Source organism: Ceratosolen solmsi, unplaced genomic scaffold, assembly GCF_000503995.2.
Source record: "Ceratosolen solmsi marchali unplaced genomic scaffold, CerSol_1.0 scaffold6, whole genome shotgun sequence".
NCBI lineage: Eukaryota > Metazoa > Arthropoda > Insecta > Hymenoptera > Agaonidae > Ceratosolen > Ceratosolen solmsi.
In genome coordinates this window covers 12652477-12668399 of record NW_011948414.1, presented here as the reverse complement: position 1 = coordinate 12668399, position 15923 = coordinate 12652477, and the positions used below count along the sequence as shown (strand labels likewise).

Genomic DNA, 15923 nt, shown 5'->3' with positions numbered 1-15923 from the left:
ATAATGATATTTTGATATTGTTAGATATAAATATATATGTAAGTTCTTAAGAGACTTTAATTTTTTATATTCTAGAAAAAAAAATTATTGAAAAATTATTGAAATTATTGAAATAAAATGAAAAAAAAAGATAATCTGCATTTGATAATAATTTTAGTTTTTCATTGCCTAATGAAATAGCTGGTTTATTTTGAATATTTTGAAAACATTATCCTGGAATCATCTGAATCAGTATTAATATATAAATATGCTATTTATTTAGTTGATTTATAAAATTAACAACCTTATTAATGCAAAAATTTAAGAATACTAAATAAAATAATATTGAAATGAGTTGCTAATTACATTGCATTAAATTATATTATTGTATTTTAATATGCATGTATATAAATTAAATATATATAAATGTTTAAATTATTGGATTATTCTACACACAACATATATAATACGATTTAGATAAAGACGAGGATTATTTATAAAAAATATTGTTAATAATAATATTTTTAAAACACTTTTTTTATTTATGTTTACGTATAACTATAATTTCATTCTAAAAAATAGTGTATTTTTAGTATATTGAATTTATAGATTATATAATCAATTACATTTTCATGACATGTTGGTAATTTTTAAATTAATAAATGTAAATTTAATTATTTTCATTTTTCCTTTAAATTTTACTTATTTTTACAAAATGTATTCAATAATTTAAAATATATTAACTATTTAATAAACATAATTAAACAGATGTATTAATATTTCTTAATTTATTTAGTTTTACAATATTTATAAATAGTTTTTATATATTTATTTGCATAATCATGAAAATGTTAATATTGTATTATTTTTAGTATTAATAATTAATATTTAAATCTCGCGCATAAATTGCGTGCTGCCTCGATTCGGAAGGATAGAGAATCAGGATCAATAGTGTGGAATGGAGTTTAGTAGTCAGTGAAAATATAAAAACTGTGCGTATGTAAAATTTTTCACAAGGATTCGTATAAAATGGATTTTAATGTTAAAAAATTAGTCAAAGATGCTGGTGTAGCCCTTAGCAGGGTTGTTCAGGTAATGAAACCTTAATAATATTTTCGGAAAAATAGACTTGTTTTGGTTAATGTGGTTTTACTGAATACCTACTGTTGACCTTTTATTTTTCCATTATTGATCATATTCGTTGCTGTAATAGATTTAGCTTTTTATTTAAACATTGTACTTATTTCTTTTAGCTCACTGAAGAAACTTTAGGAACATCGGAGAAAACAGAGCTTGATGCCCACTTTGAACATTTAGCAGATCGAGCAAATGCAACAAAATCTTGGACAGAAAAAGTTCTACGGAATATGGAAGCTATGTTAACACCAAATCCTGGTAATCTAGTTGTTTTCTTAATAAGCCAAGTATTTATATCATTAACTTTATAGGAAATATTGTTTTATTTTTACCAATATAAATAATTAAACAATCTTTTCTATTATATATTAAATATGTAATTATCTATATAATTTATTAATATAACATTAATGTTATATAAATAATATGTTAGTTAATATATACATAAATGTATATACTATCATCTAAAAATATATATTTAATTTATTATATAATTAAATGAATAATTGAATATTTATTAATTAATAGGAAATAGAATTGAAGATTTCTTTTATGAAAAAATTGATAAAAAGAAACCTAATAGGCTTAGTAATTTAGAATATGTTGGTATAGATATGATTGAAGCTGGTAATGATTTTGGACCAGGGATTGCTTATGGTGAATTGCTTATATTTTTATATATTTAATATTTTAACAAATCAAATATTTGTTATTTGTTTGTTTTTATTTTTGTAGGAAGTGCTTTAATTAAAGTTGGTCATTGCCAACAGAAATTGGGACAAATAGAGAGAGATTTTATTGGAACAGCAGCTAATTGTTATATACAACCATTACGGAAATTTTTAGATGGAGAAATGAAGACAATTAGTAAAGAAATGTCTATTTTGGAAATTAAAAGGTAGATTTAAATTAGATGGTTAATAATATTAGCTAAGATAATATAATTTAAAAAATTTGTACATGTTTTAATAATTTGTATTATATACTGATATTTTAGATTGGATTTGGATTCTTGTAAGAAACGTGTAAGAAAGGCAAGAAGTATGTTAGGTCAACAAAGTGTAAGTTTATTTATAAGTACTGATATTTTAATTTATTTTTATTGTATACATATATATAATCTCAATTCTATGTATATATGAATGAGGAAATGGATGAATGTGTACCTGAGTGTGTGTAAACAAGATATATATGAACATATATTTGTTACCTTAAATAGGAAAGCGGTATTTCTCCTGAAGTAATACTTGATCAGGTACTAGTAAAATTGACCTGTTTAAACATATAGTAGTTATTTTTTAATTTTATAATTTATAAGTTATAAAGCATGAAAGTTTTGTTTGGTTATGAAATTATAAAGTTATATATTAGTTTCATGTTATATGTTATTATTGTTTTTTTTTTATTTGAGTAGAAAATCATTTTAAATTATAACTGATGATATAATGTTATTAATAATTCAGTATACTGACAAAAATGAAAACAAAAAATCAAGTAAATTTTCAGTTATTGTACTTAAAAATATTAAATTTCGATGTTTAAAAAATTGAATAAATTAATTACAAAAATAATTACTACTTGTAATATTATTAATTTTAAATACATAGATAATATATTTATTTTTATCCAATTAAAATAATTGTTATTATACTGAATTTTTAACATAGTTTTTCTTAGGTAATTATTTAAAATTCAAATTTGTCATTTCTACAGTCTTAAATAGAAAATTTTTAAAATAAAAATATAAAATATTTAATTCTATACTTAGGCAGAGAGGGAGCTTAGAGTAGCACAATCAGAATTTGATCGACAAGCAGAAATTACTAAACTATTGTTAGAAGGAGTGTCAAGTTCACAAGCTGGTCATCTTCGTTGTTTACATGAATTTGTAGAGGCTCAAACTCGTCATTATGCACAGTGTCATGCAGCAATGCAAGAATTACAACGAGAACTAGCAGGGTAATTATCTTTTTAATTTGAATAAATATTTATTAAAAATTTTCAAAATTATTTTGTACTACTATCATATTTTACTTGTATTATTTTTAATATAGTTTTCCTACTTTGGAGTGATCCGAGTGAGTAATGTTTTATTGATTAAAAGTGGTGCATTACATACTTATTGATATTTTGTTGATATTTAAATTATGCATTACTCATTCGTGAAAATTCTGTATAAATTTAGTAATTTGACCATGTATTAAAAAATAACGTTATTTATTATAAACATTGTAATATGCATTTACAGTTGTGCTTGTTTTATGGTTTCTTATTGAAAATGGCATTATTAGTATATAAAGAAAACATATTTTAATAGTTAAATAGTTAGGATTAATGATTAATTTTTAAATAATTTTCTAATTATTATTTTATAAGAATATTAGATGATTCTGTTTTGTTATATGAAAAATTTAATGATGAATGAACTGAAATTATTAATTCTTCATTCAATATTGTTGCAATAAATATAAAAAAAAATTACATATATTTATAAATCATTATTTTTAATTTCACATAAAATCTTATAATACATTAATAATTGAAGGACTTTCAAATTTTTATAATATTGTCTTAATTATACTTATACATCGATACTAATTTTTAATTTTATTTATAAATTTTACAAAATTATTATGTTTTATTTTATTTATTTCATATTTTTTGTGTTAAATTAAATTTTCAATTAATTTATTGTTATAAACCCTGCATGGTAGTATTTATCAGTTATAAATAATTAAACTTGTTTGTATAGCCAGTATTACATTATGTAGCTCTACTAATCAACATCAATTTTATATTACATCTAAATATAAATTTTTCAATTTTACTTCTCATATAATACTTTGATTGCTGGCATGCTTGGGGTTACAGGATACATCAACCAAGTCCTGTGCTGCAAGTCAACAGTGACGAAGTGATCAAGCTAACCCCTTCACCCACAATATCCCAAAACTTACCCACTCACCAGTCTTTTATTGGATCTACTTATGTTACTGCTACATTTGACATGAATGTTTCTAAAATCTAGTCTTTTTTCTTAATTAATAAAGTTTAATCACAATATTATTATCACTATTATTAGTGTCTATTTATTATTTTTTATTTTTTATTTTTGTTATTTATGTATTTATTGAAGAATAGTAGTTGTATGTATTTATAAATATGCATACTTATTTATAATTGAGTGGGTATTACAGAGATTAACTGGTAAATAATTGGATTAGAATTATTGTATAAACTATTAAATATTACTTTATATTAAATTAAAATTATTGTAAAAACTATTAAATATTACATTATATTAAACTAAAATTATTGTAAAAACTATTAGATATTACCTAATATTAAATTAAAATTATTGTAAAAAACGAGTAAAAAATTAGAATTTAATTATTCCATTTTGAATAAATTCATTCTTCAAAATTAAAAAAATTTAATTTATTTCCAAAAATCTTTTTAATTTTGTTTAAATATGAATAGACTTTTTTATCTTTTTATATAATATAAAATATTCAAAATACTACATTTTTTATATTAAATTTATGTCAAATATAATCATAACAGTATATTTAATAATTTTATTCAGAATTATTTAAGCTTCAACTAGGATATTTAATATATATTGTTATTTGTATTGTATTATTTTTCTTTAATTCATACAAAGATAGAATTATTTGTAAATTGTATATATGCAGATAATTGTATTCTTAATTACATTATAGATTATATAAAGTTTAACAAAATATTAATAAAATTCTATATAAAGAATAGTAGTTACAGATTGTATTCTTTAATTGTAATTAAATTCTTAATAACCTATAGCTTTTATAGAATTACAGTATACAGAAGAACAAAAATTTAATTTATAATAAAATAATAAAAACATTTATTTTAATTTATTAGCTCTATTGAAAATGTTCAAAATAAAATATTTGTTTACTTTTCCTACACTTTACCAATATTTATCAGTTTTATTTTATGGAATAATTATCTACTTGTGACATTAGTCAATTCATGTAATAGAAGAATAACAATAACAATTTTGGAAACTTCCCTTTTAATCTACTAAACTGTTCTTTATTCTTTCTTTATTTTATTTTAATCCAAATAATTTAACTATAATAATAAAAGTAATTATTTACTAATAATGAATAACTCTTTTGTATTAACTTATCACATCAATGCATGTTGTACATTACGTTTTGTAATAATTTAATAACAACTCTTAAAAATTTTATTATTTAAATTACAGTTATATTTTATTACATCTGTATTTGCATAGTTCCAATAATTAGCTGATTTTTAATCATGAATTTGTGTTTATGCTTTGCAATTTGCAGTCTATTAAAATATGCATTGTTTATCAATCACACAATCATTGAGTATATGTATTTTATTATTTATTTTGTAAATATACCTAATCAATGAAGGTACATCAGAAATTTTAAATTATTTATATATATATATTGGAGACATATATATCTATATTTACCTTTACTTTATAAAGTATGTAAAAATATATTTAAATACCATATAATATACCATAAGATATATTTAAATTATAGAAATTATTTATATAGATATAGAAAATTGTGGTAACAAATGTATTTCAACTTATTTAGCTGCATCATATATCTTCAATTAATTTTTAATATATAAATTAATAAAAGATTACATAAAAATGAAATTGTTTTAACTAAAATTTAACCTCCCAGTGTGTCTGGGAGTTCATTTCATCCTACCACATCAATAAATTCCAATCAGCTCATGGAAAATGGTCAGCAGCAAGCTAGAGTGGTATTCGACTATAAAGCAAAAAATGGAGATGAACTAAGTGTTTTGCAGGATGAGGTAAATAAGTTTGTTATTTGAACAAGATCAACAGTAGAGAAAAGCATGTCAGCAATACATCTATTTTTAAAAGCACGTTTTTTCTAGTTTTTTGTAAACTTCAATAAGGTGTAAATAATATAATTAGCGTTTATTTCCTGTTTAAGGAAATAAAATACTCATCTGTATATTTTGATCTGTTTAATATTTTTTTCATTTGTTTTAAATGTTATTTTTTACATTGTTTTTATATTAAGTTGTAATTTATAGATTTTAAAATTATGTAATAATTGATAATACAGCACTAATTTAATACTTTTAATAACGATTGTATGAGCAAATCATGATCAAGTATGTAGTTTCTTATTAATATTATTAAAGTTTATATTTTTGAAATTCGAAAGTGTAATAGTTTTACAAATAATAAATTTATAAATATTGTATATATGAAAATTCTGTATCAAATAAATAATTTAAAAAATTTAATATAATTTAAACTAATATATTATATATTTATTTTAAATCATTTTTATTAATATAAAAATATTGAAAAATGTAATTATATTTAGAGATATTAAAATTTTAACAAAGCAGTTTTATCAAATTTATTTCATTCTCTATTTTATTTATATTATATTGTTGTATGATTTGAATTTATTGATTATTTGAGCACATAATAAAAGTAATAGAATTGTGAGAATAAAAGTGAATTTATTTCTTCAAATATTTGACCACCAATAATTTTCTGTTAATTATTACAATAATCTGGAATTAATATATAATAGGGAAAAGTTATGCGAAAAGAATATATTATGTCGAATAATCTTTAAGAACAATGTAATTAAACGACATTTTGTGAGAGTATGGATTATTCATTACGTTTCATTAGTTGAATTTTATAAAATGATTATCATTTACTAGTGCATTTCACAATTTATATACATATATCACAAAATTGACTATGTATTTAAATCACGATACTATGAGATAACCAATAGAATGTATTCAGAGATTACATACATATTTTTATTTTTTAATATTATGTTATAAAGTTATAGAATTGTCCTTTGAATTTGTAACTGCTAATAAGAATTTTCGAAATGCATGTTTAAGTTTATGTACACATAAATTGTGTTTACGTACACATACATATTATTGATCATCCAACAATTGAAATATAATTATAGAAATACTATTATAATTTAAATATAATTGATAATGAAATTATCTAATTATATTCCACAAAAATTTAAATAGTAGACTACTCTTAAAGCTCATTTACTTAGTAATTCAGATTTTAACACTGATTTGATTCTTTATACAAGTTTTGTAAAATATATATTTTATCAACTGTTATAGATATTACTCAATAACAATTTTTGGATATATTAATAAATTATAAATATTGTAAAAATTATCTAAATAGTTTTACCATTAGAAGCATATTTGTTTTACAATTTTTATTTATAATAAATTAATTTTATGTTTTAAATAATTAATATTATTATTAATGATTTTGCAATGAAAGGAATAATTATAAAAACAATGAACATCAACTCTATAATAAAATGAAGAATAATCTCTATTCAGATAAAAATTGATTATAATACTATTTAGATAATTCATTAATTTTGTTAACTAAGGTATATTCATTTAAAACAGTTTTTAATTATATGTGTATAAATATATTAGATGATTATAATTTCTTCTTAAATATTTTCACCGTAATACTATTCATTTGTATTCTGTATACACGAAAGATTTTGTTATAATATGTATATTTTAATGTATTCAAGTTTTGCTTTATAGTTGCTATTAGCTATATTACATTATTTTTAGATATTTAATGTCAAAATTATGTAATTACATATAAACATTTTTATTTTATACATGAATATATTTTTATATTTGTACTTTAATAAATATAAATTTTAATGCATTTACAGTAAATTTTTTCTTTTAAATTTTACAATTTTAATAAAATTTGTTTTTAAAGTTACATCTGTTTTTTAGGTCATTCGCATAACTAAAATTCCAGAAGATGATGATTTCATACTAGGTTTTCAAGGCAATCAATGTGGAAGAGTTCCTAAAGCTTTTTTAGAGATCCTTTCATATAAATAACGTTGCTAAATATTATTGTAATAGAAATTATATATTTAAAGTATTAAGCAAATTTAAAATACTTGATTACCAATATATTCTCTTAAGATATGCAAGTATTTTTTAATTTTCAGATTCTAGTCATTTGATATTAGAATTGAATGTACAGTATTATATAATTATTTTTAAAAAATAAGATATTTGATAAATTAAATATTACATCATGCATTAATAGTAGCTGTTATTTTATGTTTCTTCCTTGGACAAAAATATCTGATCTATTCGATAATAAATTGCTTAACTTCTAAATTTATTATCTAATGTAGTAAAAAATTGTAATAAAGTAAACATGTTACTATTTGAAAAATTTTTATTATTTTTTTACAGTAATAAATTATTTTTTTTTAGACACACCAACAGTACGACCTCTTCTTCCTGTTGTTTTTGTATGTTGACCACGTACTCTGAGACCCCAATAATGTCTAAGACCTCTATGAGCACGAATCTTTTTCATACGCTCTAAATCCTCACGTAGCTTAGAGTCTAAATTAGAACTTGTGAGCTGTAATACATCACAATATTAAATAAAATAATTATGAATTTTTAAAAATATATGTAAAATTATATTTATCGAATCAATACAATGTTGCATTTCAAAATTTTTTCTAACTTGTATCAAGTTAGGGAAATGCAGTTATTTTTGCATAATGTACCAGTCAAATTATAAATTAAAAATATAATTAACCGTGTTATTATGCTAACTCAAATATCATTAAAATTGTGTATGAAACAATATCATAATTTCATAAATAACATGAATATATTTTTTTATATTTAGAAATTATATGCGTTTTTAAATAAATATTTAAATAATATTTATTTATCTTAAAAATAAATTATTTTTTAAGATTTTAAAGTTATTTTTAAAAATTTCAAATACTTTATTAAATTATTTAATTATAATTTATATTAATTTCTAATGTAAGAAAAATGTATATATACATAAAAGACATAATGAACTTATTTATCTATTTAAAACACAATAAATTAAATTTTTACTGACATTCACATATTAATAATTTACATTAGATTGTCAAAACAATATCAATAAATCTCTCTAAACTATATATTTTTAAAATCAAATTTTACCTTTTATTTTAACTTTTTATCTTTTGTATTTAAATTTTTAAATTTTAATTACTTATGAACTCAGGATTGCATTAATACTCGTCCAATATAAATAAAAAACATTTTTTTTAATGTTTATATTTATTATTTATTTAAAAATTAATTAATTAGAAATTCTTTAATAATTTCTTTTAATTCATTGGCATAAATAATTAAAATTGATGAAAAATACAAATATATATTATATTTGATATAATATACAAGTTTAGAATATAATTTATGATTATAAGTTTGTACTGAATTCTTATATTGATTAGGTTTTTCAAGTTACACTTTATATTTAAATTAAATAAATTTATATTATAAGTATTATTCCAATATTTTACCTGTGAATATTTTCCATCAACAATATCCTTTTGTCTATTAAGGAACCAATCAGGGATTTTATATTGTCTGGGATTAGCCATAATTGTGACAATTTTTTCGACCTAAAAAATTGTAGGACTCTTATTTACTATCTTTTTAATATTTATCATAGTAAAGATATTTTATTAGCATGTTTTTACCTCTTCTTCTGAACATTCACCAGCACGTTTATCTAAATCAATATCTGCTTTTTTTAAAACAATATTGGCATATCTTCGTCCAACACCCTTGATGGCAGTCATAGCAAACATAACTTTTCTGTTACCATCGATATTCGTGTTTACAACACGAAGAATGTGTTGAAATTTTTCGGGGATAACAAGTGACTAAAATAAATAATAGTTAATAAAACAATATATAACAAAAATGCAATTGATTGAATCTCGTTTTATTTTAATAATTTATAGATTACGTTATCATTACTATGAAACAAAATTTATGTATTAATATTTTTAAAATCTATTGAATTTGTTTTATAACTATTGTAATAATGTATAAACATATAGAATTATAATAATCACTTAACCTATTTTATCGAATTAATAAATAACTAACCTAAAATGTTTGTATTTAAATAATAAAATATTCATTATATTAAAATTCTAAAAAAAATTATATTAACTTGCACTAAATATAATATATTAATTATCAAAGATGGTTTTGTATATTTAAGATTTATAATTCTTACCATTGTAACAAAACGGAATAAATGTGCCTGTATGCTATATTTAAGCAAGGTAGCAGAGACTGTCTTCTTGGTACATGCGCAATAAAGTCTAAGGTTACTAATTTTTAAATAAAATATATGTAATTTCAATATGAAATTTTATAGAATATTTAAACAGATAAAAAAAAAGTTATATTATCCAAAGCGAATTATATCAAATAATTTTTTTATTTAAAATTTTACATTTATTGCATATTTTAATACTACATTTTTTTATTGTTTTCTCGATTAAAATTAAATTAAAATTATATATTAAAATATGTATTTTTTTCTTATTAAATTATTATTTATGATTCAAAAAGATATACTATTTACAATCGCTAAATTTAACCGTCGTATTTTTATACAACAAGTGTTACGTTTAAGAAGTGTGAAATATATATTAAATTAAAAAATTATTTAAACAATCTCTTTATAACCATTCCCAAAAATAAAATTTACATAACAATAATTATGTCCATTATTTATTGTCATTAATCCAATTAATATAGATAAATCGTATTATAATTACATGAATTTTACATATAAATTAATTTTTATTTAAGAACAATTTATTATAAAAAAATGTAACCCATTTTACTTTTATTCTTTAAGCAATAATTACTATAAGAGGAAGGTCATTTCAGTCTCAGTTACAGTAGACATTTAAATGAAACAAATGACAAAGGATTCTGTTAAAAGGATTTGTCATGTGGTTACATGAATGTGTAATTAGTTTACATTATTCTATTAAATAGTGTTGAGGAAGAATGGTCTTTAAATTTAATATACAGTATAAATAATATCATATAATCATTAATTTATATTCGTTAGCTTAATTTATATTTTACAAATCTTTTCATCATACATTTATTATCTTTATTACTATTACAAATATTCAATTTATGTATAATCAAATAGTGTATCAAACTCGACATACTATCATTTTAATCTATTTTCCCATTTAATATTTCATTTTCTTTTATCGACTAAAAACGAGCGCGCATACTATCGCCAATCAGCATAGATTATTAGTACGCAAAATTTTATATCGTTGATTTTGTGCATGAGTATACTTTCTATTTTATTACTTCAATTGTGCATACACAACTAACTTTATAACAAAGCTAACAAGTTCTAGAGGATTTTAATAGAAGTTAATTATGTACATTATTTATTGTCGCATACATTTGCTTATAGTTTTTAACGTATAATTCTAAAACAATTGTTTATACATGTTGAAAAGAAAAATCAAGATTAAATTGAAGACAAAAAGAGAATGTAGATTTCGTTTGGAAAAATAAAGTAATGAGAAAATCAAGACTAGCTCTCTGTCGTCATGTCAGCATCCCTACAAAATAATGTATAACAGCTGTTATATAGAACAAAGTTCTATATTAATATTGGTGGTAACAGTTAGTTTTTAGTTCAAAAGAGGTGCAACACATTTTTAAGATGTCAGTAACCAATGATAAGATTCAGGAATTGAATAGATGTTTCCTTGAATTTATGATGAAGCCTGAAAATGTAGACTCAGCAACTAAGGAAATATTTGAAGATTTACTCGACGAGGTGCTTATGGGCTTTATTTTTGATATTCATCGCATGACTAAAACTGGCAGTTCAGATGTTGAGGAAGGCATACCAGATGATGAATCATATACTATTGTAGGTATGGATAAATACTTTTATAGAAAATATTTATATTCTTTTAGGAACATTTAATTTTAAACATGTATTTTATATGCTTTCTACTGTCTTAAAGGGTTATTTTCTTAATTTGTTTTATTTCAAATTTTTTAATCAATGATATATTTTAATATATAAATAATATATTACAACGTAGTTGTTAATTGTTAGTATTAATTTTAAAATTGTTATATTTTTATAGTTTTATATAAATTTTTCAATATTATGTGAATCCTTTTTTAAAAATTTTTATTATTTATATTATAATAAATATTTAATATTCTTATTAAATTAACAGTAAGATATTTTATTTACTAATTTTCAAATATTCCAAAGTGTATAAATTTATATTAATAATGTATAATGTGTTCGTGAACAATAAGAATTTAGTTTCTTTGTACTATTTTCTTTATAATACAATATCAACTAATGGTTGATATTTGTTCAAATTTACTCTTTTAAAAATTATAAATAATTTCATATGTATTTTGATATTTTTATAAAATATTTTTTTTAACTGTGAAATCAAATATCAAAAATATGCCTTGAAAAAATTAATTTCTAGAAATTCATATATTCTTGCCTATCTTTAAATTTTACAATTTTAATAATAATATTTACTGAAACATTAACAACAAATTATAATTTTTATTGAATTGAGACTGTAATGATATACTTATTTGCATTCTATATTTATTTAAAAAATACACTTTTAAGCTTGGAATTTGTATTATTTTTTGCAGATGGTTTGTAATCTTATATTATTTGCATATGATAAATCATAAATTTATGATAAAAGAAAAAATGTTGAAAAAAATAGTTAATTTTTGTATGTATTAGAAGATTATTCAAAACATTCCATTTGTTAATTAAGTTTATTACTATTCTTCAATGTACATCTAGTATATGTACCAGTTAATATTTTTATTTTACATAAATATCAAATAAAATAAAATCAAATAAGAAAAAAGATAATTTTAATTTATATCGAATGTATTTTTTATAATTTTTTATAATGAGAACGAGATGAAAACAAGTAATGAATATCAATATAAATGTATGATAAGTCAAGGATAAATTAATGTATTATTTACATAGATTTACCCGGTTTGGATGTTTTCGGGCAGCACCCGGTTAAAAAATCCCAAGAGTGTAATTGTCCGAATTGTGAACGAGGCGTAGCTGCTAGTCGTTTCGCTACCCATCTCGAGAAGTGTATGGGTATGGGTCGTAACAGCTCACGCATAGCCTCTCGACGTATAGCTAACAATTCCAAAGATCTTACGAGTTATGGAGGTGTCGTTAGTGATGATGACGATGACGTCGACTGGAGCCTAAATAATGATAAGCGTAAACGGCGCAAGGACCGTAATGGTCTGAAAAAACTTAAACAGCCACGGAATGCTAATCAAAGAAACGGTGCTGAAGCACTTGGTGAACTTGCCTACGGTGTTAATAATGATACTTCACCCTCTAACTATGAAAGCATGTCTCTTGAGGATAAAAGAACACTTCTCCAACAGATTTGTGGTGTTGTTTCCGAGCACACTAAAAAACTTTGCACAAGGTCGATGCGTTGTCCCCAGCACAGCGACGATCAACGCCGAGAAATGCGAGCAAATCTTGAAATTTTAGCAGGTCAAAACAATGGGACTGTTGGTCAAGAGGTAGGGACTGGTCTGCATGTTGATGTTGATGGTTTTGAAGAAGCTGATGGCCAGGGACTTAGAGAATCTTTGACAAGGTGGGATCGGGAAGGCTCATGTCATTCAAGTCCAGCGGATTCGACTTCTACTACTTCCACCTCATCTGTTAGCAGAAAACGTGAAACCAAATCTAAGGGTAAGGGCAAGACTGGCAAGCGTGACAGAAGTTCACCTGTCTCACAACCTGATTAAATTCACTTATTTTTTTCTTAATTATTTTCCTTACCTCTTTCATTTTATTTCTTTTCCTTACTTACCATCTTCCCATTATCTTTTATAGTCCTTTATGCTAAATATAATCTTATGAACCTTGTGTATTTATAATGTAATTTTGTATCATTTTGCGATAATTTAATGTGAATTAAAGAACTTGAAGTTTAAGTTGATTTCTAAAATAAAATACAACTATTATGTACTTTATATAATATTAATCTGACTGAAAACATATTTTACTAAATAATTATTTATTTTTAATTATAAATATTGTACATATATAAACATGAAATATGGATTGAAATTGAAGATTATTATTTTGACAAAGACATTTAATTTAAATATTTTTAAATTGATTGTTACTTTGATTATTCTACGTTTGTCATTATCTTTATTTTTAATTTTAATTTTAATATAGACAAATATATATATATATATATATATATATATATATATAATTGTATATATTAATATATAAATAAAATATATTTAATATCTCGTTAAATTATACATAATGTTAGCGATTTTAGATTAGTATATACTAATGAATTATAATAATGCGATCAATTTTATATTCATGTGAAATTATGCATATATATAATCAATTTTTTAATTTATGAGTTATATAATTGCATACATATAACATTTATTGCATATAATTATTTATGAAAATAAAAACGAAACATACGTTTTCACATTTTTAAAGTAAAAGATTTCAAAAAATGGAATTCTTTCTTATAAACTTTAATTATTATAATTTTAGAGAATAAGTAATCAAGTTGATAAAATAATAATATAATATAACATGTATGTGTATCAATAATATCAATTATATTGTTTGAACCAATAGCTGAACATGTAAGCGAAATTTGTAATGTAATTTTTTTATTACCTTTTTTATTAAACGAACTTAACTTTTAATTCGTGAGCATTTTACGATATAATGGTAAAAGTTCTTATATTTTGGAATCTGACAATTAATATGAAAGTCTGTTTGAACAAAAAGAAACAATTTTTTCATTATTTATTTTCCTTTCTTCTTTCTTATTCGTTCAACAAAATTCTTTAAAAATAGTATTATTAAGTTTTATTTTTATGTGTTCTATTTTTAAATATTTTATTAAAATAACTGAAATGTAAGTTTTTATAAAATAGTCATTGCATATATTTATTATTACAAGAGATTGGAAGTAAAACATTTTAATGTTGTTCATAACGATGCGATATCCATGCTAATTTTTCAATGGTTAGAATAGTTTCTTGTGCTCGTTAATATTTTTGAGAATTTTTTCTTTTTTTTGTGATATAAAGGTTAATATTTTGTTACTGTGATTAAAATGACTATACTTCTTTGAGGTGTAGTTTCCAATAATCCAATAGTTAAATACCAAAAAATCTTGTTCTCGTTCATTTATAAGTCAAATACTTCATACATTTTTGTTTTTGAAATGTGTTAATTATATTTTGCTTCTATAAATGCAATAGTTACTTGATTTAAAAATTAAAGTCAAAATAAATTTATTAATATAATAATATTTTTAATTTGTTAATTAATTATAATTATAAATAATTTATAAAACCTTTATTTGTATTATGTATGGAAAAGAAATTGTTAAAATAAATTATACGAAATGGAAATTCATTGGGTACAAATATTATATGCCTTGGTCAGCACAATTAGTTTCAAGAAACTTTACTCGTTAAATAAAGATTTTTATTTGCAATGAAAAGTGTGGGTTGTAGTTAATTATATTATTTTTAATTCTATTGTATTAGAAATGTACAATATAGCTATAACAAATTGTGTCCATCTGTTAGCATATTGAATTTAATTCATTTTTCCTTTTACATTTTTGTTTTTTAATTTATATCAAAATTCAATTTATATAAATCAGTTAAGAGTTAGATTTACACTATTGTCAATAGTATATAAAAAATGATAATTGTATAATTAATGAAGTAAATGCAACAATCTGTCATTGTTTTATAAAAAAATGTTTAAATTA

At 21.3% G+C, this 15923-nt stretch overlaps 3 protein-coding genes across 3 annotated transcripts; 2 read left to right on the top strand and 1 right to left on the bottom strand.

Moving 5' to 3' along the window:
* Nucleotides 1–864: 864 nt before the first annotated feature.
* On the top strand, nucleotides 865–8072 carry EndoB (SH3 domain containing GRB2 like, endophilin-B). Its single transcript, XM_011507050.1, has 9 exons — nucleotides 865–1071; nucleotides 1233–1374; nucleotides 1645–1773; nucleotides 1852–2014; nucleotides 2114–2177; nucleotides 2336–2371; nucleotides 2885–3075; nucleotides 5832–5967; nucleotides 7960–8072. Exons 1-9 carry the CDS (start codon nucleotides 1009–1011, stop codon nucleotides 8068–8070), a joined length of 1035 nt encoding a protein of 344 aa, XP_011505352.1. The 5' UTR covers nucleotides 865–1008; the 3' UTR covers nucleotides 8071–8072.
* Nucleotides 8073–8405: 333 nt separating this feature from the next.
* RpS18 (ribosomal protein S18) lies at nucleotides 8406–10398 on the bottom strand. The gene is made up of 4 exons (XM_011507049.1): nucleotides 10292–10398; nucleotides 9744–9929; nucleotides 9564–9665; nucleotides 8406–8611 (listed from the first exon to the last, which is right to left on the bottom strand). The coding sequence occupies exons 1-4, from the start codon at nucleotides 10292–10294 to the stop codon at nucleotides 8444–8446; spliced, it is 459 nt and encodes a 152-aa protein (XP_011505351.1). The 5' UTR covers nucleotides 10295–10398; the 3' UTR covers nucleotides 8406–8443.
* An 895-nt stretch (nucleotides 10399–11293) lies between these two features.
* Sgf11 (SAGA associated factor 11kDa) lies at nucleotides 11294–13966 on the top strand. The gene is made up of 2 exons (XM_011507048.1): nucleotides 11294–11981; nucleotides 13097–13966. The coding sequence occupies exons 1-2, from the start codon at nucleotides 11765–11767 to the stop codon at nucleotides 13894–13896; spliced, it is 1017 nt and encodes a 338-aa protein (XP_011505350.1). The 5' UTR covers nucleotides 11294–11764; the 3' UTR covers nucleotides 13897–13966.
* The last annotated feature ends 1957 nt before the right edge of the window (nucleotides 13967–15923 follow it).

Coding starts and splice junctions, on each gene's coding strand:
- EndoB (XM_011507050.1), top strand. CDS start 1,009: ATGGATTTTAATGTTAAAAAATTAGTCAAAGATGCTGGTGTAGCCCTT. Junction 1,375..1,644: donor TATGTTAACACCAAATCCTG/GTAATCTAGTTG, acceptor ATTAATTAATAG/GAAATAGAATTGAAGATTTC. Junction 2,015..2,113: donor TCTATTTTGGAAATTAAAAG/GTAGATTTAAAT, acceptor CTGATATTTTAG/ATTGGATTTGGATTCTTGTA.
- RpS18 (XM_011507049.1), bottom strand. Junction 9,666..9,743: donor GTGAATGTTCAGAAGAAGAG/GTAAAAACATGC, acceptor ACAATTTTTTAG/GTCGAAAAAATTGTCACAAT. Junction 8,612..9,563: donor TTGATGGAAAATATTCACAG/GTAAAATATTGG, acceptor GATGTATTACAG/CTCACAAGTTCTAATTTAGA.
- Sgf11 (XM_011507048.1), top strand. CDS start 11,765: ATGTCAGTAACCAATGATAAGATTCAGGAATTGAATAGATGTTTCCTT. Junction 11,982..13,096: donor TGAATCATATACTATTGTAG/GTATGGATAAAT, acceptor TTATTTACATAG/ATTTACCCGGTTTGGATGTT.